At 33.0% G+C, this 25,695-nt stretch overlaps 3 protein-coding genes across 3 annotated transcripts; 1 reads left to right on the top strand and 2 right to left on the bottom strand.

Annotated features, from left to right (window-relative positions):
• Positions 1–16,296: 16,296 nt before the first annotated feature.
• On the bottom strand, positions 16,297–22,317 carry LOC123013263 (mRNA (2'-O-methyladenosine-N(6)-)-methyltransferase). Its single transcript, XM_044411691.1, has 6 exons — positions 21,424–22,317; positions 21,014–21,333; positions 20,620–20,904; positions 17,336–17,625; positions 17,020–17,289; positions 16,297–16,965 (listed from the first exon to the last, which is right to left on the bottom strand). The coding sequence occupies exons 1-6, from the start codon at positions 22,058–22,060 to the stop codon at positions 16,752–16,754; spliced, it is 2,016 nt and encodes a 671-aa protein (XP_044267626.1). The 5' UTR covers positions 22,061–22,317; the 3' UTR covers positions 16,297–16,751.
• Positions 22,318–22,594: 277 nt separating this feature from the next.
• LOC123013264 (elongator complex protein 3) lies at positions 22,595–24,801 on the top strand. The gene is made up of 7 exons (XM_044411692.1): positions 22,595–22,716; positions 22,767–23,011; positions 23,056–23,533; positions 23,582–23,751; positions 23,796–24,013; positions 24,061–24,291; positions 24,340–24,801. The coding sequence occupies exons 1-7, from the start codon at positions 22,698–22,700 to the stop codon at positions 24,761–24,763; spliced, it is 1,785 nt and encodes a 594-aa protein (XP_044267627.1). The 5' UTR covers positions 22,595–22,697; the 3' UTR covers positions 24,764–24,801.
• Positions 24,777–25,655, bottom strand: LOC123013900 (alpha-soluble NSF attachment protein-like). The gene has a single exon (XM_044412760.1). It carries the CDS (start codon positions 25,653–25,655, stop codon positions 24,777–24,779), a length of 879 nt encoding a protein of 292 aa, XP_044268695.1.
• Between the last annotated feature and the right edge of the window lie 40 nt (positions 25,656–25,695).

The raw sequence follows: 25,695 nt of genomic DNA on the forward strand, positions 1-25,695 counted from the left end.
GAGAAATTGTTAAGAGACTGTTCTTTCTGGGCGGATGTTGATACAAGTGACATGACCTAAGGAATGTCTTTGTTATTTCTTGACAAAAATAAATCATTAGTAAGGGAAAATATATTTGCAATTGGTTACTTAGAGTAATGTCTACTAGTTTAGAACACTGGATTTTAGTGTTTTTGAGGTAATAAAATGGTTACGTTACTTACGGTATGTACTGAAATAATTTGGGAATATGTATATGTGTAATGTATTGGAGAACGTTCATTTTGTTGCAAAAACATCCGTTCTCTTTTAGGTGTAGATTGAACATGATTATTGATTACTATACTAGTTTACTTGTGCACTTTGAAATGAATTGTAGATACATTAGGCAGGTGTAATAAATTACTCAATAGTTACTTGGAACATTTTGCTTTATTAAATTTTTGTTAATATAAAATACATTTTTTCTTCCTCAAACTTCAAAATAAAAAAAATTCTCTAATATTAGAGCACATAATGAAGCGTTTAAAGGAGTTCCTATAGTACGACCACAATTTTTTAATACTCTCTTTCGGTTTAAATAAAATCAAGTAGGTATGTAAATATTTTTTAGAATGTAGGCTAATTAAATTTGTATCATTTTTTTTTCTCTAAATTAAAAAAGGTATACAACCAAATATTTAAGACTGCTTTCCGATATTACTTCTATAATAATTATTATTGAAAATTACAATTAAAAAAGATTTATTAAAATAAGGAATGTTTTGAACTCGGTTTTGGATAATGTCTGACACTTTTTATTACATTTTCTTCTTATGATTGTAACAATTTAGAAAAACTAATAAAAGTATGTCATTAAAATTTGTCAGACCTTGTTAAACTTACTATACTCAATTGCGTACCGTTTTTTAGTTTCATAAGTGTATCACAAAAATACCCATTTATTATTTTAAATTATAAATTATAAAGCACTCATTAAAAAAAATATTATGGAATAAAATTATAGAAACCGTTTTCATGTTATTTTAATAAAATATTGTCAGTGTTTTTCCGGAATTTTACACAGAAAATAAATTAGATTGACGATACACGTTTATAAAAATATGCTTGCGTGCTTTCTCATCCTGGAATGTTTTCTATCAAAATACAATAAAGTTCACAAACACGAAATATTTGGATTAAAAAAAAATAAATCCGACTATAACCCTATGGGTGGATTTTAGATTCATTAACACAAATTGTGATAAGTAGGTTCAGAGTCAATACATTTTTAAAAATTTGATTCGAAAAACCAATAAACAGCTTAGATGTTCAAATTATTATCACATCATGCTTATGGAATAATATTGCAAAATTTAGATTTTCCATTGCATATTTTAAAAAATAAGTCAAAAATCAAAAGTCCATCGATTCATCAAAGCATTCATAATAATAATAATGATTACAAGTTAATTAGATGCTCAACAAGACTTGTTAAATGAACAACACGAATCGTGTTTTTGTTCATCGTTTCCATACCAAGAAGATCCAAGAAGAAGAAGACTTGTTAAGCATAAACTTGTTTTTTATAGTGTCAAGTGGTCCAAAATTGGTCTGCTTCATTAATTCAACGTCTTTTTTTATTTTTAATATCCAGACACGTTCTATCGTTAATAATTCATTATTTTGACATAATTTGGTATTTGTGTCAAGTGTTATCACCTGAAATGACAAACAAAACAAAAAACAAATTTATTGCAACGGTGGTTGAAAATTTCATCATTCTTTCGCTTTTTTGATAAAACGGTACCAACTTTTCGGTTGAGTTGTCGCTTGCTCGACATGCCTTGCCTTTTTCCAACATGAAAACTTCCACTCATTTCCCKCCCACCCGCGTACTGGTGTAGAATAAAAACWACAAACTCTTCAAGCAGTGCATCCGCAGCACCTATCTTAACAATAAATACAGAGATATCGGATAATTCGTTAAAGTTAAAAATGCCATCGTATCTGGCTGTGGCCGTTAACCTCGCTCCACGTGTAGTGCTCGAAACGCCGCAGTACTTCGCCGCCTTGCGCGGGTTCTGAGGCCAACGACAGCCCCCACCACCACATCGATCGGCGTCGCATTTGGGCAAATGCGCCCGTTTCGGGCCACCCCCGGGGGTGGAGGCCATCGCGGGGTATTTTCGACAAAAGCCCGCTATTTTCGCCTAGAAAGAGAAAGTTTGCATTTCCGAGGTTATCCGAGCCGTGTCGAGGACAAGCGACTGTCACGGCCACCTTGACCAATCTCAACGTAACTTAAGTGTACCTCGTGTGGGAACACATAGGCGGGGAGACGTGATTTTGACGGCCGTGGATTTTAATTAGAATGGCATTAGACGAGGCTAGAGGTCGAGGCGGACCTCACTCTGCAATCTAGAAGGCGGGCGGGCAACAAATAACTCAAATCAAAGTAGCTACTTTTTGCTCTTTGGGAAATTTTGGATAACCCTGTGAGTCCTTTGGACACCAAAAATAAGACACGTGGCGATAATAACCATAAACGAAAGGTTATCCTACTTTTTCTCATTATCTGCACTCTCAACTATGATTTTGTTAAGTCCGAAAATGTTACGACAATATTTTCGATGAAGACATTTGACAACTTTATTAATTACCATTGAAAATCAACGTCGCGATTAGATTTAGGTCAAGGAAATATAAACACAATTTTTTTCTTCATATTGTTGTTGGATCGTTCCATTTTGATACGTCGTAAACATGGCGCCAACAATTTGATAGATATTTAGTTAGAAATTCATTGTATTTTTAGCTATAATTGTGTTACGTATTATCTATGATAAGTTGATAAGTCTTATGATATGAATCAGCGAAAAATGCATCCTGCACCAATCGACCTCGTTTCACGATAATAATAAATAAAAATAAAGCAAAAGCTTCGTTGCAAAAAAAATGGACAAATGCAGAATGCACAGGGTGAATAACATTTTTTTGTTTACTCATTCTGCTATTTGCAACACTGCAAGCGGATATGGTTTTTCTTGACAGTTATTTGAAGTTACTTCAGCTATACCAATTAATCTTGATCACTTGGTATATGGTTTAAGAGTTATGCAATAAAAATTCAGGTACAGACTATCCCAGAAATTAATGAAAATAAAACAATCTCAGATGGGTGAAGTGATAACAATTCTGATTTTGGAAAGAACCTAAAAAATCTTATAAATTTTGGAATATGTTCTCAAGGCATGTGTTTTATTGCGGCATACTTTACAGATTTTCACCTGGTTTAAGGTGGTAAAGTTTTCTAAAATTTTCTAAAGAAATTTAAAAAAGGAAGAAATTAAATGCACAGTATATTATTTAAACGTCAAGTATTTTTGTTTAGTGAAAATAATATCCACACAGTAATATAACTCACTCATTGACAAAATAAAAAACAAGGCGACAATAATAAATGCACAGTAGAAAACAATGTGTCCCATTGACAAACTAAAAGGAATTTCAAAAAATTTTATTCTTGAAAAACGATCTCGTTTTTATACGAAGTGATCCACAAAGACTGAGTCTGTTGGCAACAGATTTGAAAATATAATAATTTGAAATACTGCAACCGAATACGATTTTGCTTGACAAATACTTGACGTACAACCCCACAAGATTGTTGAGTTGTTCTTAATCAAAAGCGTACTCTAATGGTAAGCTTTAAAAATCGGGGTCAGGATTGCAAACATATTCAGTCATTGTGGATCACTTTATAGTAGTTTACACTGTATTACCTAATAATTTTTTTCGTAAATTAATTTATTTTATTCCTCGAGATTGTCAAAATTTACGGTTTTTCTCCTCTGTAAGAAAGTTTTGACAACCTTTTGGTATTTCACAATACAAAACGTCAGATTATTTTTAACTGATTTAAAGCAATTTTAAGCCTTGTTGAGTCTAATTCGAAGAATAAAATGTTATATCCAATTCGTCTTCGTGTAAATCGGTTCATTTATTCCACCTCGTGGATGATAAACCACTCGTTAACACTAATGATTTAAAAATCCACTCGTGACATAAAGCGTCAGATTTACTTTCAAACTCTTGGAATAAATAACTATTATACAAAAAATGCTTGGTTCCATACTTTTTATTCAATCGGTACCTATATGCTAAGTACCAAAAATTATAGAATGATTGCAATTGCTCAGAAGAATAATGAATGTAACCAAGACGAAAAATGAATATGTTCCATAAATTTTGATTAGAATTACCTACTGAACGTTTATTTATTTTTACTGTGCATATTGAAAGTTTTACTGTATACTTATTCTATATTGAACAAATTACAATAAATTACAGTGCGTGCTTTACTTATCATTACTTTAACTCATTTTACTGTGCAAAATATTATACATGGTGTTTCACATAATTTTACGAGGCCTGCGCCTGCAAGATGAATCAATAATACATATTCCGATACGAACTCGATTACAAACTTTGAAAAATTGGATAATCTTCTCTAGTTTGTTGACCCTTTCAAAAATTACATCGTTTTTAGTTAGTTAGTAATTAAGATAGATAAACTAGAATCATATTCATAAAGTCTCTTGATAGAAGAAAGGATAATTGTTTCTGAAAAATTGCAGTGATTCCTTTGACAACTACTGTCAAGTGTTTCCAAAAATTAAATAATTAAATGAGTATTTTTTGTATCTAGTGTTTTGTGACTTGTATATTTGGGTGCGTACATCAGACGCAAGCCTCCTAAAGTTGTGTGAAACACCCTGTAGTATACGAAGTTATTAAAAAAATTGATTAAATACTGATTATTCATCATTTTATACCGAAAAAAATCGAATTGTATTTAATAAACACTTTCTTACTACCCATAAAAAAATATTTTTCTACGTTTCTTTTTTTCTTTCAAATATTTTTAGCTTGTCTGGGGTATGATAGACACAAATTGAATGTGTTTTAAACAAATATGTATAGGTAAAAAGGTTTCTTTTGAATTACTGTGTTTTTTTTTGTTTAGATGCTTACAGCACAGTCGTTCTTGGCAAAACAAACAATTCAAATTAACAGAAATCATTGACATAAATTTTAAATAAATATTAAGTGGTTTTTACTGTATGTGTAATACAATTTTAATTAATTAATTAATCTACTTACGTTATTACGTTAAATATTATGGATTTAATGGTTTAATTGTATATTTTTTAATAGTTTCGTCGAAGCAATCAAAAATTTGAACTTGAGGAAAAATGATAGTTTACTCGTATTAATTAATCAATTGGAAAAATTGGATATTCATTAAATCGTTGTAACAATGTGCAAATTTCACGGAATTTCCACATACGTCAATCTTTATTAGCTTCAATTTACTCGCTTTTTCATCAAATCAAACCACAAACTTATACGCTAAATTTACATAATTTCCAGACATTCCAAATTATTTAGTCATGCCAAAAACCGCCGACTTTGTTGATTATTTATAAAAACAACAATCAAACATTCTGATCTTGATCAGTGATCATCCAGCGTGCCGTGTTGCACACTAAATTTACAACCTATCAAGAAAGATTTCCTGTTTTAAACTACTATTGTTGTGTCTAGCAATAAGACTAATTGTTCACGTGGTTTGTCGTGTGGAGGACATTAGTCACAATTTGAAAATAATGAACAAAGATTAAAAAGAATGAAATTTAATTGAAGAGCAGGTTAGATACCCCCAGCTTATTTAACAGACATAAATAAATATTAAAGACCTCGGGCTTCTATCCACATAATCACAAGACTAGAGTCACTGGAAGCATTTTTGAAATAAAGTCTTTCTGTTTGATGAGCCAACTTCCACTTTAATTGTGTTGAAGAAAGCAAAATAAAATAAACAAGATGATTTTATGATTTTCCGCTTTTAGAACAGATGCTATATAAAAAGATTCACGGTTTTATGGGACTCGTTGTGGGTATAAAGTCACAGGGTATAAACTTATAGTAGAGAATAGTCGTTAACACAATTACGAGTAGATTGTTGATAATAACGTCATAAAACTATTATGCAAATTGTATTTTCAACGAATTGTTGTTCACAAGATTCTAGTATTAACATAAGCTTTCTTCAAAAACTTTTGAAACATTTAAATGCTTAGCCATTATGTCATAAGAATTTTCAATTTGAATACAAACGAAAACGATATGGAGGCAATAAAACGTTGATTCTGTAATTGGTACGTGTTTTGGATTTTACCTATAGTTGTTGTTTTGAAATAAACATTATGAAACAAATGGTCAGTAACGAACAACACAAATTGCATAAAGCTTTGTATGTTGCTAAAACACCAGTAATGGGAAAAATTATAAGATAGACATAACTTTACATTCTTCTTAATGTGTTTTATAATACTTCTTTGTTTTCTGCAAAATTTAAATATGCAATAATTTACACAATACATATTTAGATGTAGGTCAGAGAAGAATACGAGAGATTGTTCAATGTTTAACACTGGTTGTTATCACGTTCCATTTTGTTTTATTTTACTGTTATTTAAAAATTTAAGCTACCTATATTGTTCAACAAAAATTAAAAATAAATACATACTTAAATTGGGCATACGAAAAAATGATTCAAAAAGGATTAAAATCAAGGAAAATTACTTCAAGAAGCACTCTAAAATACTTAGAAAAACCCTAGTTTTAGGCACCCCAAAATACGTTTTTACTTCTGAACCATAGAACGCGCTTTCATTTGGAATCGTTGGAATGGAATTAAAAATACAGGGTACGGAGTGGCGAACCTAAAGATGAAAAACCATTTTGAGGTATCAAAAAATGAGAGACTGACCTCAATTAATAACATTTTAGGCTTTAAATTCAATGGTTTTTAGTTGTTTTTTTAATGTGCCCAATGGCCCTGGTCCAGAAATAAAAAAAAAACATTTTGGAATGTTGAAAAGCGAGGGATTTTAATAAGAATTGCGGCTTTTTCTCATTTCATGTCCTTTTAAAAGTACCCAATTCGGCCCCATTTTGGGGTGTTCAAAAACAAGGGATTTTCTAAGGTTTTTTAGGTATGTAATTTTGCTTAATTTTAATCGTTTTTCAACTATTTTTTCGTATGCCCATTTTTTGGTGGTCTATAAATCTTGAGGTACTATTGGGGGTTTGCTATTTAGAGTATTTTAAAAGATTTTAGCCACTTTTTTGGTAGTTTTTCAACGATTTTTGCATATGTCTAATGCGCCTGGTCCAGAAGTAACATTTTGCTGTTTACTAAGTAATAAATACAATGTATTTTTTATTTCCAGTACTAAATTATAAATTCCTTATTGTAAGTAGGTACTAAATCTCAATTATTGTTGCTTATCTCAGAATTGTTTCCCATTTTACTAAAACTAATATTATTGTAACTATTTTTAGTGTACTTAGAGTTAGATTATGTTTTTGTAACAATCTTAAAATTAGATATTGCAAACAAGCCCATGTTATTTATTATTACATTCTCACAAAGGTAGAAAAACTGTAATAGGTATTATTTTATTCTTGCTAATTGTAGCAAATTCTTTTGCTTCTGATTTCTAATCACATTTTCAATGCAGAAACTGAAGTTAAATATTTTAGAAACAAAATGCATTGAAAACAGTTTTGTTGGAAATGTAGCTTATATTTATCCTGAAGTTAAAATGCGTGGGTTTCCTTCTCCACGAAAGCAAAAACGTAAGCTTGCAACAAAAATCAATCCCGGAAAATATATTAGTAAAGGTGGAAGGAAGCTGCGTAAAGGGCCGTCGCACAGCAGGAGAAGAAAGCCAAAGCAACGACCGAATTTCATTGCGCAGTTCAGTGGTCGCCCCAGATGGGGGAACAACGCGGTTCAATAACCTCGCATTGATGGACCGCACGTGGTAGCGACGCCCTATATTGCCCTATAACGCCGAAAAGCTCTCCCCTACCCTATCCTATGCTTCCTCACCAGGACCATCCCTCCGAAAGCGAGAGTGATGTGGCCCGAAATAAACGCCACCACGTTGCGATCCAGGGATTAAACTCACTTTTACTACCAGGGCTCCTTTGCCCAGGGAATAATTCAAAAGGTGGATGCATTACGTTAAATATATAATATGGTTATTAAAGCATTCTTCTGAGTACCTAAATAGTCATCAAACTTCGCGCTTTTCAAACTTTGTTTGAATGTTTAAAATAAAAAATTTATTGGCAACACTGAAATATTGGTAATTATTCTAACTTGAGGATGTTTCAGGTGACGACTAAGCCAGCGGTTGCCCGTCGCTAATGAATGACAATTGACTATAAAACTGTGACGTTTGATAGTCAGTATTTCCAACTTAAGATTTCTTATTATAACAATAAATTACAGTCAAGTGGTTCTGCCTTTACATTATTCAGTGTTGCCAACTTAATTTGAAAGTGACAAACTGTACAAAAAAATACCTATCTTTTTATTGTTCGAGCCAGCACTACGATGTTCTGCATATTATTACCCTGCGAGCTTAGTAAAAACCTTTTTTTTCCATCCCCTTGGGTCGAAGGGTTCACGATGAGTCGGCACACGCGGCCGCCGGAATTTAGATCAAAGGGCCGTCGAGGGTATATTTTCGGTTATTTTTTACACTTTCACTTGCTTTGTTTACACGTAACATGTTTGATTTTGGCGGAAAAATCCAATATCCTTTTACCTAAATTAGACAGGGGGAAAAAGTAGGTCATCGCAAGCTCGCTTAATTGATGTTTGGGTTGATTTCAGCTCCGGTATTATTACACTCGAACTTACCCCTTCTTACCAATTGCTAAATTTGTACGTCTAAAAATATGTCATGATGAAATCCATTTAAGGATAAAATTAGATTGAGTGTGATAAATCTGAGTCTCTAATTTCGGGAGAATTTAATTTTATACGCAGATGCACGGCATCGGTCAATGATCTAAAGAAATCCACGTGTTGCACAATTTTGGAGTGTTTCGATGGAATCACGAGCTGGTTTGAGAGTGGATAAATCAAACGACCTGATCTTTAGCAAGTATTCTTTGATTGTTCTGGTTATGATGCGACAACCGGACCGACATTTGCAAATTCGAGATAACAGAAAGAGAAAATACTGCACTTTCTACGACAACCAGTTCATTGTGCAAATATGCAGTCTGGAAATTACGGTACCTAAAGCCGGATTTTTATTATCATTGTTAATGTTAATAGCTGTATGTGTACACTGACCTACAAAATTGCAATTAAATTGAGCAAGTTTTAACCAGGCCTATTAGCGGTTACAGTAATTGTATTTTTTATGCGGTAATCAAAAWTTATGTGATGGTAATTACTTGTAAGAGAGACGTGGAACGCACATCTACAGTTATCAATTTTAGCAATAATTTTGACTTGTTAAACTAGCAGTTTTTTCATTTTCGGTAATTAGTTATTTATTACAACTTGACCTGCGGTTTGAAAATTAGACAATAAACCTAATATAGATACAATTTTATTGTTGTTCATTGTAATAGTGGTAAAATAATTGTGACACTCAATTTGTACCCTCCTATGTAAACCTGTGGTGTTATACTAAGAGCATAAGGGGTAATGTGTGTTATACTAAGAACATAAAGGGTAAAGATTTATGGTGTATGATACTGGTTTCAAGTCCCTTACCTAAGAACACTCAGCAAGAAGTTTCTCCACCCTAAACATAAAATTTCATTAACGATAATTTATTTAACGACGCAAGGAGATTTTGTATGAATAAGCAATCAATATTTTTTCATTTGTTTCTAACATTCCTTATTTTAATCAAGTCTAATTTGATTAATATTCAGTCTTGTTTTATATAACAGTCCATTATATTATGTAGATTTTTATTTTCTGCAATAAAATTCTATACCAATTATTTTATGCACATTCTTTTGAAATAGATTTTAAAACGATCCACTAAATTAATTAGTAGTTATTTTTTATTTTTAAGGCATCATTAAATTCCCGGAAATGCTTCAAAAAACTTAAAAAATTAAATGTTTCAAAATAAATTCAAGAGTCATGCCAAAAATTATTCTTAGAGAACATCTGTATCAAAATAAAATTAAAGTTTTGATGTTTTGATATAGTTTTTTAAGTAGAGAGTTTGTTCAACAAACTTGCATAGTGACTTAAATGATACGTTAACAAGCAAACATTCCAGAAAAAACTGATTGATTACACTAAAATCACATTTTTATAAAAAAAAATAGATAATTAAATTCTTTGTTAATTGTTAAAAATAAATTTAATTATTCACAATGGAGTAATGTTTTTATCGTTTATTTATCATATTTAAACTGCCTGAATTGTAATTATTCTAAGATATAGAGGACCAACTAGTGCTTTACTTAATAAATAATCAAATAAATAGAAAAAATAATGAAAATTTCACTTGTGAAATTGAAAGTCGTATTAAATTATCTCTTGAATAAATTAAGCTTCTCCATCTTCGCTCATGTACAACAAGCATTTTTAAGTGTGTGTATAATTCTTCTAGTTTAATTTAAGAGCAGATAAAGCACCTTTTTATTGATAAAGTGTAAAAAGTTCGTTGACACTGGTGTGATACGGGATGTGTAAACAGACAATGGCATTAATGAAATATCTCTCGGGTCTCCAAAGACAACATAAAACCGTTGAATCTATCTGCAGAGGAGAGTGAATGCACCAAGCTCTTGAAGCGAGGAGGTTGAACCCTGACGGCATTCAAAACTAGGGTAAGCGCTGCAGCTATGGCCGGGTTGGGCACGTGGAGAAGTATTACACGTGCAGTGTCATTGAACTCACCGAAATTCGAGGGTCCTTCCTGATCAATACCACGGCTTAAACAACACAAGAAAACGCAGGATAATGTTGGAAGGGGGTTGCCATGTGAGCAGGACCCCGCAGAACTCAATCTATCACGCATTACAAAAAAACATTCCTGAGGGATGTTAACGCCAACTGCACGCAGAGGAGCCACAAGGAATTCAATTTTTTACCCAAAAAGAGGAAAACCATAAAAAATGTAATTATTTTTGATTGAGATTAAAGCGTCTATAACTTGAAGATTAATTAAGTGTTAACGTTGTATCCAAACTTAAGCTTTTATCAAGTGCAGACGAATCGTTTGCATCCGGCGTCTTATCCATCGAATAATAATGTTTCCAATGGCTTGGTTGCAGTACTGGGTGTGCATCACTAAGTAATAAAAAGAAATTTTTAGGTCTTTGAACTCTTAATATTTCGACATCGTAGCAATGCAACACGATGCTTGGTCCATAATGTCGACTGACTTGTGTRTCTCGATTTATTTCGGTTGTACTTTATCACGCTGTTGGGGTCAACGTTTCTGATGCGTGGTTACACAGATGGACACTTTTCGTTTTGTTGTTTGATTGAACTTTATTTTAGATAGTCGCACCTTTCGGTAAAAATAACAACGTAAATATTTGCGCCCGGAGGCTTGACTCACGCGGGCATTGGTGGAGAGCCAAATTTTACTAACTTGGGTGATTGGTTAAAATGTTTTTTTGCCATAGCAATTATCATAAAAAAATTATAAGAAAAATATACGGTAGTGATCCAGAAAGACTGTGTCTGTTGGTAACAGATTTGAAAGTATTTTTGTTAATAATTTGAAACACTGCAACCCGATATGGTTTTGCTTAACAAATACTTGACGTACAACTCCTCAAGATTGTTGAATTGTTGTTAATCAAGAGCGTACTCCAATGGTAACCTTTAAAAATTAGAGTCAGGATTGCCAACATATTCGTTTATTGTGGATTACTTTGTACAATGTTAATTTAAAGATTTAACTAGAAAATTATCATTTTTCAAAAGTTTTAGATGAAGTACTCATAGTCCCTACAAAACAGTTATCTTGAGAAATTTTTAAAATTTTAGAAAGTTACATTGTTAGTGTCACTGAAGACAACTAGTAAACCATTTTTATTTTTGATATTTTTTTCTAAAAATTGTGCATTTTTGTATTTTCTTATGTTTAATACAACATTTTTTTATTTAGCAATCTGTAGTCTCAACAAAATAATTACAGGCGAAAATATTGTTACAATTCATTAACATTTATCTCAATTAAAAAACATTTATTTCAATAAAACCCCAATAGTAAGTGGGATGTAAAATATTACTTATGAACCAGTATATTCGGCATCTTAAAAATAACGCTGAACCCTAAAAATTTAGTTGTTTTTCCAAAAGTAAACAACCGAAAAAGACCTAATATCCTTCAAAAAGCACCAATTTGCACCCCAAAAGTACCCAAATATCTGTAGACCACAAAAAAAAACCGTTGAGAATCACCTAAAATCATGCAAAATTATCTCAAGAACACCGTAAAAAAGTAACAAAACACCTAGTTTTTAAACACCGCAAAATGGATTTTTATTTCTGGACCAAGCCATGTGTTGCAAGCAAAAATCATTGAAAAACGTCCGAAAAAGAGCCAAACTTCAATGTTGCTACCTTACGAGAACTTATCCAAAATTGTCTTCTTAAAAAAACTTACTCGTAAAGTTCACAGAGCAATTATTTTCGATTTTTAAGAAAAAAAATAAAATTATGCAAAGCACAAAAAAGAAATCAAGTTACTTAAAAAGTAGTCTTTTTCAAGTGCAAAACTGATTCAAATTAAACATACATCAAATAAATATTACAGGAAAAACTGAATTTTTAAATACCTTAACAATTTAAAAAAATACTTAAATACTTTAAAAATACTTGTTTTAATGTCCGAGATAAAGTTACACTTGAAAATGAACAATGTTGCAGAAATCTGGTTTATTTTTGTAAGGAAGCAATATTCAAAAGCTACTCGTATCTATCCGCTTGTAAAGATAAAAAGTATTATGTTATTCGTATATAAAAAACAAAAATATATTATAAGCAAGAAAATCTCTTATAGACACGCACCAGCATAAATTTTTAAAAAACACAATTTTTTTACTAAAAGTACGAGAGTAACTAGAATTTTGTTATAACTAATACTAACTATAAACTTCAAAACGTCAATAGTTTTAACAATTAACTAGTTGAAATAACATTTTATAATCAAAATTGAAGTAATTTGAATAATTAATAAATTGCCACTTACTACTTAGGGTATAATTGGTTGGTTGCTACTGTTCCAGGTAATAAAAATTAAAGATTTATGTATTATCTTCTATTTTAATATTTGTGGATTTAATTTTTTTTCAAGTTTTTATCCAAAGCAGTACCAGGAACTTTTCCACTTTGGTGATTTATTCCCCTTTACCTAATTAATATTTATCACCAGCTGAGCTGTCCCTGATATTTTTGACAATATCCTGGCGCATCCACCAATTTTCACCTTTATTCACATCAAAAACTTTTCCCCTCATCCGCATCAATAATTCACTTGTTTGTCCGGTTAGGAAAGACATTTCTTCGAAACTCTTATCCCCTGTAATTATCCATCACGCAACGTCATTTTTTCGTTGTGAAACCCATTGCACCTCCAAGTTACCAAAACCCAACTATCTTCCTGTTTCCTGCATTGTGGGTGTTCGGCACGCACATGTATTTTCGGACTCCTGCATGACATATTATAATAATAAACATGTGATGACAATCACGGATCTATTGAGCTGGAGGCGGAGCTTTGACTCGGATTGCATTTGGTGTAAAGTGCGTATCGCCATCGTCGCCGGAGAGTGCGTTTTCAGTTTCTGGGTCGTTGGGTCGAGGACCTGTCGACACGTGTGTGGATGTCTGTTAGATTCGCAGCCTCCAGGCTCGGATAGACCAAATCTGATGACGGTTTTGGAAGCATTTCGAATTGCAAATGGGTAGCGGGATTATCGGTTTTAATTACAGTTATTACTTAATGTCTGGCATATTAATTTTTTCGAGCAAAAGTTTTAAAGCTTCATATAATTAAACAAAAATGAATGGATCAATAAACAATAGGGCTTTACTTTGACAAAGACCGTAAATATCAAGAGGCAAAAAACTTAAATTATAATTAAAAAAATTAAAAACGATCATTTCTATTCAAAATATTGATAAATGTAATCAGAATGTTGAAGATAATTAAAGAACCAAAATTTTTAAGTGCATGTAACTTAGATTTCTATAATTTTCAAGTCCAAGCCCCTTGTATTGTTTGCTCGGCTTGGGCCTCGTTAATTGTTTTAAGCAAGTTTGGTAAATAATTACATGATTATAATAACAATAACACTGTTATTGCCAGAATTCAAACACAATTGCTTAAAATTGCCTTTCATTTTTTTACAACAGAAATAAACAGTAATAACTCTAGGTGAAGTATGAATAAGTATTATTTTAAAAATTACAAATAAGCACGTTTTAATTATTTCGTTATTTTATTTGCAATTTTTAATTGGATCCTTAAAATTTACCCGTACTTCTTTGTTAAAAATAAAATGATTTTTACATATTTTCCTGGTAAAGTAACGTCATTTTTATTAACAATAATATTTTATTATTAAGTTATCCAAATGAGTGTTTTAATAAGCTAGTAGATATACCTACAATTTATCTTTTATTTTGTACTCAATGTTATGGAGTGCTTTTATCTACTAATTTCAGTAGATAAAGTAATCTTTTATCGTCTTGTGAAATAAAGTAATTTTTATCTACTGTATTCAAGAAATTCTGGCGAGTACAAAATGAAATGAAATATTATACACGACGATTGTCATGAAAAAAGTCCACTCGTGACTTCGTCATTCGTAAACTTAACCTTTTCACTCATAGGTAAACAATTTCTTTATCGTCTTGTATAATAAATAAAAAAAGCAACCTAAATTACACTTTGGTGATTTTTTGTAAACAAGGTTAACACCATATTAAAAATTTGTAATAGTAGATCACTAAAACATTTACTGGGAGCAGTTTATTTTGGTTTCAATTTTTTTTAACTTTTTTTTGTTATTATATTTTTGTGCTTGGGAGATTTGTGGAAATCACGTTATGATCTTGTCTGTTTATATGAATGAGATTGTAATGTAATTATAAGATGTAATCAAATTATCTGCATTACGGTCGAGGTTGCGCTTACAATATCTGTTTGCTTTTCTTTGCTAAATTTACTTTCTCAAATGGTATCTAATGTAAGGGATTCTCAATCATTTACACTAAATTCACGTAATTATTTGAAAGTACTGCATTCGAACAAATATTTTATTCTTACAGATAAATGAATATCAAATAGTTTATCTCAGAAAAAAACAATATTTAAATTTATTACGAGTATTTATATTTAGTTATTTAAAACTTGATAAAAGGTTGACCAGCAGGTAACATTGAGAACTACCATCTGCATAACTATTTTTTGTTGGCATATTAGATATAATAAACATAATTTGAATATTTTACGCACATGAGAGTTTAAAATGCGTCTTCTATTATAAAACTTCAGACAAGAATAAAACTAAAGTTCAAAAGCATCATCATGTTGAAAAGGATTTCATACTGTTGTTTATACATCAAGTTAATTATATTCAGAATTTTAGAAGAATAATGAAATAACTGTAAAAACGTTAATTTATTGTTTGTAAACAGAAAACTCTTGATAAACAATTGTAAATAAGGAAATACATCTTAGTGAAGGTATAATAATTTTATAAAGTCTAAAACTATCGACACATTTTAATTTATTATTACCCACATTCCATTAATTTCTCTTTTTCGGAATATTATCATAAATTTGCAAAGTATTTGTTCACTAGGTCTGTACTATTAAGTCGCAGCTGAATAAAACATGTAAAATTGTCAAATAGCCTAAATACGTCCTCATGCTCTAATATAAAAACTTGATTTATTTATTTATCATTACACATTTGCTTAAAAAAAAAATCTTGAGAGATAATTAATTCAAATTTTGTACTTCAGTGACCCGTCATATTCCATCGATCTTTGAGATGAAATTTCTTTCTTAGGAAAATTCTACTTTTATATACTTACTAAACAATCTACTAATTATAAAGATTACAAAACATTTTTTTAGTTCAACAATTTTATTTTTAAACTAAAAGTGCGTTATTATTTGAAAAAATTATTTATCATTGATTTCTATCCATTAAGCGACCTCTAATTCATAATTGATAAAAGTCTTATTACCAAAAATAGGAATCTGTATTACCATTATAGTTTTGCATTTGTGCTGCGCTCTAGCACACCTTAGTTATGTCTCCATAGCCTCCTAGATTAACAAAGAAACTCTGTCTGTTTGTTAATCTAGGAGGCCGTAGTGTGTCCATTGGTGTGTAAAAATGGGCGGAAATATGATGTAAGGTTGTATTTTTAAATAATGCGCATTAAAAAAAACTCAAACCCTGGTTCAAAAAATTTAATTATGAAACCTCAAATAAAACGTTTTGTTAAGCTGAAAAACCATGTACAAATGTAATCTATTGGTAAATACATATCCAAGTCTCAGAGTTGCTATTAAATATTTAAATCGAAAACAAGCATAAAATTAGACAACAAATGTACCAGCGCCATATACAAAGCAATTTGTTATAAACTTATCAAAATCATTTTAAACCTACATAATCTATATGTACAGAGTGTTTAAGAAACGGATTTCAAACGTTTCTATTTCGCGATGACCTAATTGCAATATCAGGTACTTTTTACATAAGTGACATTTGATAATGTACATCATAAATAGTGATAAAAATTTGAATAAAGTACGAATTAGGTATAAATAAAAGCTTTCTTTTAATATAAAAAATATAAATGCTTCTAAACTATACAAAAAAATATTGCAGTCAAGTTCTATACAATCTCACTGGACCAAAACGTCTTTATTATCCGAAGCGCTTCCTTGTCTCGTTGGACTTAGAAGTTCTTGTCGGTCACGTTCGCGTTCTCGGCCCGGCCGGAACGCTTCCAAGACCGATTGCACCCTTTCTTCCGTTGGTTCCCATCGTTGATAACCTGTGGCATTTTGCAGCCACACAATAACTGTCCCATGGGCCGATCTAACATTCAATTCAGACCTACAAAATAAAATAAAAATATTTCGACTCAAATAATCACAAAAAAGAAAAAACCTGTTTAAAACATGTTGGAAACCGTGCCTAAACTCATGCTCATACGCCGGTATTGTGACTTGCTTCCTTTTAAACTGGCTCGCCTCAATTCGCAGCAATGCATTAGGCGTTGGCTCCCTATAATCCGGCATAAGTACGATGAAGCTCAAAGGCTCGGGACTCTCGCTGAGCAGCCTCTCCATGTGGTTGACTGCGGCCTCCATCAACTCCTCGCAATAAGGGGGGTGCACTTCGAAAGAGCCCGAGACAGCCTTCAATTGTAGAAAGGGTCTACAATCTGAGAGGTAAAACGCTATAGGGAAAATCAACATCGTACCCTCTGCTTCCGAAGTAAGAATCACAATCGGCGAAAGCAGAACAATATTGTTTAAAGTAACAGTTTAAAGGTGAGGCAAAGCATTCGAATGTGACGCCGAAAGTTCGATTTAGACATTCGAAGACGGTGACGGGTAATGACGCTTGAGTCTCGTGAACGTCGGAATTGGCGTTGTTGGATGAGGGATTTACGCCAAGGAAGGTGGAGTAGCGTTTGAGCATTACCCACACTCGGGGGATGAATAACTCGAATTTGCGGTCGTCGAAGCAGCTGTGGCGGTAGAGGTGCTCCTAAAAGGGTCACTCATAAGCCGATGCAGTAAAATAATAATAGAGTGAGTTTGTCGAAAAATAACAATAACAAATAAGAAAAAAAATTCTATTCCAAGAAATTGAAAATTTGGTTCTCCAAAGCAATTCATAAAAAACAATTGAAATACTCCCTATTTTAAAGACTGTAAAAATTCTGTTTACTTCTAGAGAGAACAATAGTAGGTTGTTTAACAAGTAAAGAAAACTCACTTTTCTTACGCGTTGAACACGTACTTTTTTAGTGTACAGGGTGCTGCATTTTGGATGTCCGAATAGGGAATCTCCGAAACTAAGAGGTTTAGCCAAAAACGACTAATACATTCTGGGGCTCATTTTTTGAGAAAATAATATTGGTTAAAACCGCATCCAGCTATCGTCTTTTGTTTTCGACTTATAGACAAAAATTTACATTTCAGCGAAATCTAAAAAAAATTATATCTTCGTTATTATAGAAGACACAGATTTGAAATGAAGACTTTTTTACGTAGAATTTAATAATGTAGTTAACAATTTTTTTCAGTTGTTTGTTTTGTCGTAATAAAATAAATTTGTATTTTTTTAAATGGGAATCATAGATGATTATGTCATATTCAAAAAGCTTGTTTTTTTTTCTTATCTAAAAATATATATTTGTAACAAATTATTGCAATACATTTTTAGCAAAAAATTATCTTTGATTTTTGTTCGCAGTTGGCCATGAAAAAATGTTGCATCTTCAACTAAAAGGATTTAAACTATATTATTCAACCAGTGTCACTAATGAAAAAGTTTTCTAAGTACTAAATAATGAAAAAAATGCAAAATAAGTCGTAAATCAACTTATTGGCGATTAATAACATTTCTTTGTTTTTAAATAAGCTAACATTACCCAATGGTAACTTCTAGTGATACATAGAGTGTTGTAAAAAAAGCCGCTTTAATTCTTCAATAAAATATATTTTATATGACACAAAAATGACGATATGACTATTCAAATAACCAAATTCCGTCTATGTGGAACGTTATCTTACCTCCATTAGACCATCAAAAAAATGTTTTTTCTAATTGTGTTGACTGTTGACACATTTGTTTTTCCTATTTTTGGATTTCTTTAAAATATGTAATAATTTTGTTCTGAGGCGCTCGAATATTTGTTCAATATTTCTACCGTATAGTATTTTTTAAATTTTTATAATTTTATCTATTTTTTCATCTATTTTACAGTTCACAAAAGTCTTATTGATTATTATTTACACATTTGGAGAAAAATAGTTTTTCCATGGCCAACTATTATCAAACAAAATATGTATTTCATTTTTTAAGTATAATTATAAAAAAATATTCTGTTATATTTTTTAGATCAGAAAAAAAATAAGCTTTTCAACATTGCCATAGCCGCCTATGATTTTCATAAAAAAAATACAAGTTTATCTTATTACGGCTAAACCAATAACTGAAAAAAATTGTTAACTACATTATTAAATTCCTCATTAAAAAGTGGCTGTATAATGTATTTGTTTCAAATCTGTATCTTCTATAATAACAAAGATATGAATTTTTTTAGATTTCGCTAAAATGTCAATTTTTGTCTATTAGTCGAAAACAAAAGACGATAGCGAGATGCGGTTTTAAGCAATATTATTTTCTCAAAAAATGAGCCCCAGAATGTATCACTCGTTTTTGGCTAAACATCTTAGTTTCGGAGATTCCCTATTCGGACATCCAAAATGCAGCACCCTGTACAGATACGGAATTAAAATTTCGGGCAGTATTTTTCTGTCACTGCAAAAAGTTCACTGTAAACTACCTTTTACTGTCATCATGACTGACATTTGACAATTAAACTTTTCTGTCAGTTACTCTATTTTTAAGTCAAACTGACATAAAAAATGACGTTATTAATGTAAAGCTTGTTTTAGAGTTTAGGTTGTAAAAATGACAATATTGCCTGAAATTTTAATTCCGCAACTGTATTTCAATTATGAAAATTATTATTTTAAAAATAGAAACTGTCTTGTTCCTATTAGCAAAGTTATCCGTGTAAGAAAGTTTTGACAACTGTTTGGTACTTCTCAATACGAAACGTCAGATTATTATTAACATATTTAAAGCAATTTGAAGCCTTGTTGAGTCTAATTCGAAGAATAAAATGTTGTATTCAGCTTGTTTGGGTGTAAATCGGACGCTTTATTCCACCTCGTGGAATAAACACGCCAAAGGTATTGCTAACAAAAGTCCCACTTTTCTTAATTATTTTGGGTTAAACAATGTTATCAATTTCTATTAAGTACACGAAAAACAATATTTTTTTTTACTTAATACAGATAATTAATTAATACTGTTTTATTTAATTTATTTCAAGTTATTGTTGTTGATATCTCTTTAAGCTACATACACTGTATGTATTTAACAAAATTTAATTTAATTTAATAGAAATAACAAACATTATTTGTTTCAATTAAAAATTTAGTTGAATAAATGACGTATTACGTAATTCCAAATAACTATCAAGGTATGCATAAACCTTGTTTAATTAATGCTAAAATCGGGTTTGGAGCATTAATAATATTCTGACACAAAAATCGATTCTCTTATGTGACAAATTAATTAATTTTCAAACTTGAGACTTTTACATTTCTTATCGCTTTTTGATCACAGTCAGATTTGATATAAAATGATTTTTCATTGTTAGAATACAAAAATTAATTACACAGTATTATATTGGCTGTAAATTATGCAAGGAACTAACTTTAGTTATAATTTATTAATAAGGGATCAATTGTTTTCTCTGCTTCAATTAAAAAATAAATTTTGAAATAAAAAATAAATCAATAATCTATTTTCGTGCTAACGCTGTGAATAATAATCAGACAGGTGACTTATTTTTCAGACATTACGCTATTATCACCCAATAAAGATCGCAAAAAACTCATAAATAAATAAGTGTATTATTAAATGAACATGTAATACATTCTTCCTAGTAAATAAACTTACTAATTTCTGCAGATGCGTGCTGTTGATGATAAGAGTGTCGCCTTGAAATCTTAATAAGGCTTGATCTCTATCTGGTAAATATTCAACGACAGGCAATCTAGGGCACCCAATGACAAATTGAATGGGATAACACCAAACTTTTCTCGTCGTCGTCATCGGAATAACAGGCGGGAGTTCCATTCCATGTTCTTTTAAAATCGCATTCGATTTTTCTCGCACTTTTTTCGCATATTCGCATGACAAATTATAAATTTTCAGGCAAATGCCCTCCACTGAAGACTTCACCTTAAAAAAAAACATTCTTTTATGCAACATAATATGTATTTTCTGAATTCGAAATTCAACGCGTGTTTATTAATGCGAAGTATTTTATCACAAGACAAAATATAATTACCGTCTCCGTCAAATGCGGCTGACATTGTTGCTTCAAATGCGCTAATCTATCTTGGAAATCGTCATATGTAGCACCTACGGTTTTCCTAAGCCACTGAAAAGTTTCGTCGACGTTCCATTTGACGACTTTTCTGCTTTCAGCTTCGGCATTTCGTGATTCCATAATTTTTTTCGCGGCTTCCGCGTATCGAGATAACTGCTTTCGAGCGTCGCCGGTAAATTTCGGCCTCACTAGCTTGATGGGGATGTCGTTCATTATTTCTTTATACATTGATAACGAGATTTCGGGGTAACAGTTGCTCGGCAGCAGAGGGTCGTGGCCTGAAAATACAAAAATTCATTTTTAAACACAATATGAAAAGCAATTTTTCGTCAAACTCAATTAATCTTAATGAATGAGTAGATATGTACCAGAGTCGATGACTTTTCTTTCCATCAACCACCTGTTGAAGGAGTCTTTGGGCGCATCAATCGCTTCCCTTGAATGGCACAATTCCTGGTAGCACTGCCTCAATTTGGCCAAAAGACTGCACCTGTACGCCTCCACTTCTGGATGCGAATGCATATAACTGCAAGGACTCCTCTCCAAGATAATAACATTTGTTGGAACGTCCAAATCCCAAGGCCCTGCCAGTACAAACTTCTTCGCTTGTGGTCCATTTAAGTCCTCTGAAGCCCTCCTTTTGGCCACCGGTAAGGGTGTCGTCGGTAGAGGAAGACTCGGAGGCGGTGCACAAATCCCCAAAGGGTCCGTTATAGGGTCAAATTGGGGCTTCGCGATAGGCATCTCCCACAAACTTTCCCCCGTCAATTTATTCCAAAAATAGGGTCGATTCTCCCGTTTCGACCAGAATTTCCTCCAGCCTTGCTGTGTTAACTCGAAGGGCAAGTCAAACTCGAGCCCGCCAGGAGTAATGGGGGCGCCCTGGGGGGTTGTGGGGATAGGCATATTGACGTGCTGGGGCGGAATGGGGCTTACGTTCGCGTTGTCTAAAGGGGGCCAAATAGGCCGGCCCTCAGGGCCCTTTACGTCGATCTCCTCGTTCATTGTTTACGTTTGGTCTGGACTGTTGTTGATGGGGATATTTCGAGAACAGGGCACTAACAGTTGTTGGTGATCGCGTCCATTTCATTGGCGTTCACTCTCGACTAAAATTTTCAACGGTTCACGTGCGGAAAATTAATGTTTATATTACGCGAAACAATTCATTCATGATTTACGCAGAAAATTTTCGTACACCTCCACCCAGACGCCATTTGCTGACTGAGAAAAATGCTAAAAACATTCCGTTCTCGAGTCGTACGCCAGAAAATGGACGTGGAGAAGTCGCGAACTAACGAAAGGAAGCGCTTTCAGCGCCATGGGCGGAACAACTACACGATTTGTAACAACTTTAAACAATTAATTCTCCCCAAAATTAAACAAATACTGTCCCACATCTATATTTTTTTAATTGTACAACACATTTGAAATTAGAAAAAAAGAAATTCATGTAAAAACAATCACAAATGATAAAATTYAATATTTTTTTTCTATAGGCTAACCGGCGCTACTGATGCAATTTTGTCATCAATTGTCAACGTTGACATTTGATATTTTTACATAACCTCACTTTTWTCTCAGACAAATGTGCGTGAATTATTACGTTTTAATTAATTTTTTATAAGAATTAACATTTTACACGATGGGGAAGAAACGAAACGGTAAAAACTTACAAACATAATCGAACATCACTTAAAAACAAACCTTTTAGAATTTTCCCACCTTACGGTTGAAGAAAAAAAGGTGATAACAGTGGCCGAAATCGTTCAGTTACTCATAAAAGCTCAAGATGAGAAACGCGACGTAAATCTCAACGCTTTAAAAACCCGAATTTCTTCAAAATATAGTCTCGGGACTTCGCCCCGTCTTGTTGACATTATAGCTGCAGTCCCGATGAACTACCGGAAGACTTTAGTACCGAAACTACTAGCAAAACCGATCAGGACTGCGAGTGGGGTAAGCATTTTTATTTTCGCTTTACCTTTTTCATGTTTTCTCAGATTGCAGTTGTGGCGGTGATGTGTAAGCCGCACAGATGCCCCCATATTAACATGACTGGCAATATTTGTGTCTACTGTCCTGGGGGCCCCGATTCTGATTTTGAATATTCAACTCAGAGTTACACAGGGTACGAACCAACGTCAATGAGGGCTATAAGGGCCAGATATGATCCCTATTTACAAACCAGACATAGAGTGGAGCAGTTGAAACAATTAGGGCATTCTGTGGATAAAGTTGAGTTTATTGTAATGGGGGGCACGTTTATGAGCCTCCCAGAGGACTACAGGGATTATTTCATTAGGAATTTGCATGATGCGTTGTCTGGRCATAAAAGTAGTTCTGTTGAAGAGGCTGTTAAATATTCTGAAAGGTCTAACACTAAGTGTATTGGGATTACGATTGAGACAAGGCCGGATTATTGCCTGCAGAAGCATTTGTCTGATATGTTGAAATATGGATGCACAAGACTTGAAATAGGTAATATTTTCATCAACTTTTAATTGAGAAATAATCTTGTGTTGCAAGGTGTTCAGTCTGTTTATGAAGACGTAGCAAGGGATACCAACCGTGGTCACACTGTTAAAGCGGTCTGTGAAACATTTAATTTGGCAAAAGATGCAGGCTACAAGGTTGTAGCACACATGATGCCTGATTTGCCAAATGTTGATCTGGAGCGTGACATCGAGCAGTTTATTGTAAGCAAAATTTCAAAAAAATCATTTTTAATCACAAATTTTAGGAATTTTTCGAAAATCCTAATTTCAGAGCAGATGGTTTAAAAATTTATCCCACTTTGGTAATCCGCGGAACTGGCCTTTACGAATTGTGGAAGACCGGTCGTTATAAAAGTTATCCTCCTTCAGTTCTTGTTGATTTGATTGCAAACGTATTGGCTTTGGTGCCACCGTGGACCAGGGTGTATAGAGTCCAACGCGATATTCCCATGCCTCTTGTTAGGTAAAGCAGTTAATTTGTTAGCTCCAAAATAATTTAGAACAATTTAGTTCAGGGGTCGAGCATGGAAACCTTCGTGAATTAGCCTTGCAAAGAATGAAAGATTTGGGTTTGAAATGTCGTGACGTTCGAACTCGCGAAGTTGGAATAACAGAAATACACGAAAAAGTACGACCCAACGATGTTGAATTGATCAGAAGGGATTATTACGCAAATGGGGGTTGGGAGACGTTTTTAAGTTACGAGGACCCGGAGCAAGACATTCTAATTGGTCTCTTACGGTAACAATTACTCTAAGTTTATGAATTTTTTATACAAATGTTATTCAGGTTGCGCAAATGCTCCCAAGAGACGACTTATCGTCCCGAACTCATCGGCGAATGTTCAATAGTTCGTGAACTCCATGTTTATGGAAGTGTGGTTCCCGTTAGCGGTCGTAATGTCAAAAAATTCCAGCATCAGGGTTATGGCACTCTCCTGATGGAAAAAGCCGAAGATATTGCGATAAAAGAGCACAAATCTAACAAAATCGCGGTCATTTCTGGGGTCGGGACAAGGAATTATTACCGGAAGTTGGGATACGAGCTCGAGGGGCCTTACATGGTGAAGTCTTTAAAGCCCAAATTGTACAAAAGTGTATTTAGTTGTGTTGATGGTGAGCCATTGCAGAAAAGTACCGAGTGTTATGAAAGAAAAAAGTGGACACTTGATGATAATGAGTGGTTGGATCAATTTGACAAGGAAAATTCTTGAATAAAACAAGTTGTTATAAGAGATTAGGTTGTCCTTTTATTTGTTTTCTAATTTTTAACAAAATTTTCGTGTGCCAAGTGTCCAAACGGTGAAGGTTGTCATAGTTTACGATAGCTTTGTTAAACGCCTCCTCGTCTGCCTCTTCAACACATTCAATGATTTTTTTCAAAAACTCAAATTGTGCGGTGTTTTGAAAGTCGGGGTATTTCGCAAAATATGAATCAAGAGCAAGTTTTGCGTTTAGAGAGTCCACGCACAAGTGACACAAACCGGCTTTACATAGACTATCCTTCACATTGTAATGCAAAATTGGAGTTTTCAAATCAAAGAAAGCAACTTCTTGGAATATGTTTATGGCTTTGTCGTAATCGTGAAAGTCCGACGAGGCGTATTCTGCAACTTTCAAAAGACACTTTTTTGCAGAGATGAAATTCTCCTCGACTTTGTAATAATCAGCCGCTTGCTCGTAATGTTGAATCGCGTTTTCAAGTTCCAGATTTTGTTCGTAAATTTCACCGATGCTATTGTGCAGCTTCGCGGCCATTATAAACCGGCCCAAGTCGGTGTAAATCTGTATAGCTTTTAGTAGGAATTTTACYGCGCCGTTTGTGTCATATTTATCTAAACATTTGGCTGCAAAAACAAAATCGTTGGCTGCTTCACACCGGTTGTTTTGTTCCAAGTTCAAATCGCCGGCCATTCGGAAAGCTGTGCTCGCCTGGAGCCAGTTTTTCGCAAGTTTGAATAAATTTCCGGCTTTTTGATAGCATTCGATTGCGTCTTCAGTGCGGTTTCTGTTAGAGCCGAAAAGTGACTGGAAAAAACCCTTGGGAGACAGTTTTTTCTCAGCTTCGGATACCAACTGTCGAGCGCGTTCTTCAGCGTTGGTCATATTGATTAGCATTTGAGCAAACTCATGACATGTTATTGTC

The sequence above is a fragment of the Tribolium madens genome, unplaced genomic scaffold (genome assembly GCF_015345945.1).
Source record: "Tribolium madens isolate multiple individuals breed KSU strain unplaced genomic scaffold, Tmad_KSU_1.1 Scaffold_96;HRSCAF=242;Tcas5.2_LG5, whole genome shotgun sequence".
NCBI lineage: Eukaryota > Metazoa > Arthropoda > Insecta > Coleoptera > Tenebrionidae > Tribolium > Tribolium madens.

Excerpts from the sequence above, each read along its gene's own strand:
- LOC123013263 (XM_044411691.1), bottom strand. The coding sequence starts at position 22,060 with ATGAACGAGGAGATCGACGTAAAGGGCCCTGAGGGCCGGCCTATTTGG. Across the intron at positions 21,334-21,423 it reads AAGAAAAGTCATCGACTCTG|GCCACGACCCTCTGCTGCCG; the intron begins GTACATATCTAC and ends TTGTATTTTCAG. Across the intron at positions 17,290-17,335 it reads TCTTACTTCGGAAGCAGAGG|ACCCTTTCTACAATTGAAGG; the intron begins GTACGATGTTGA and ends CTCAGATTGTAG.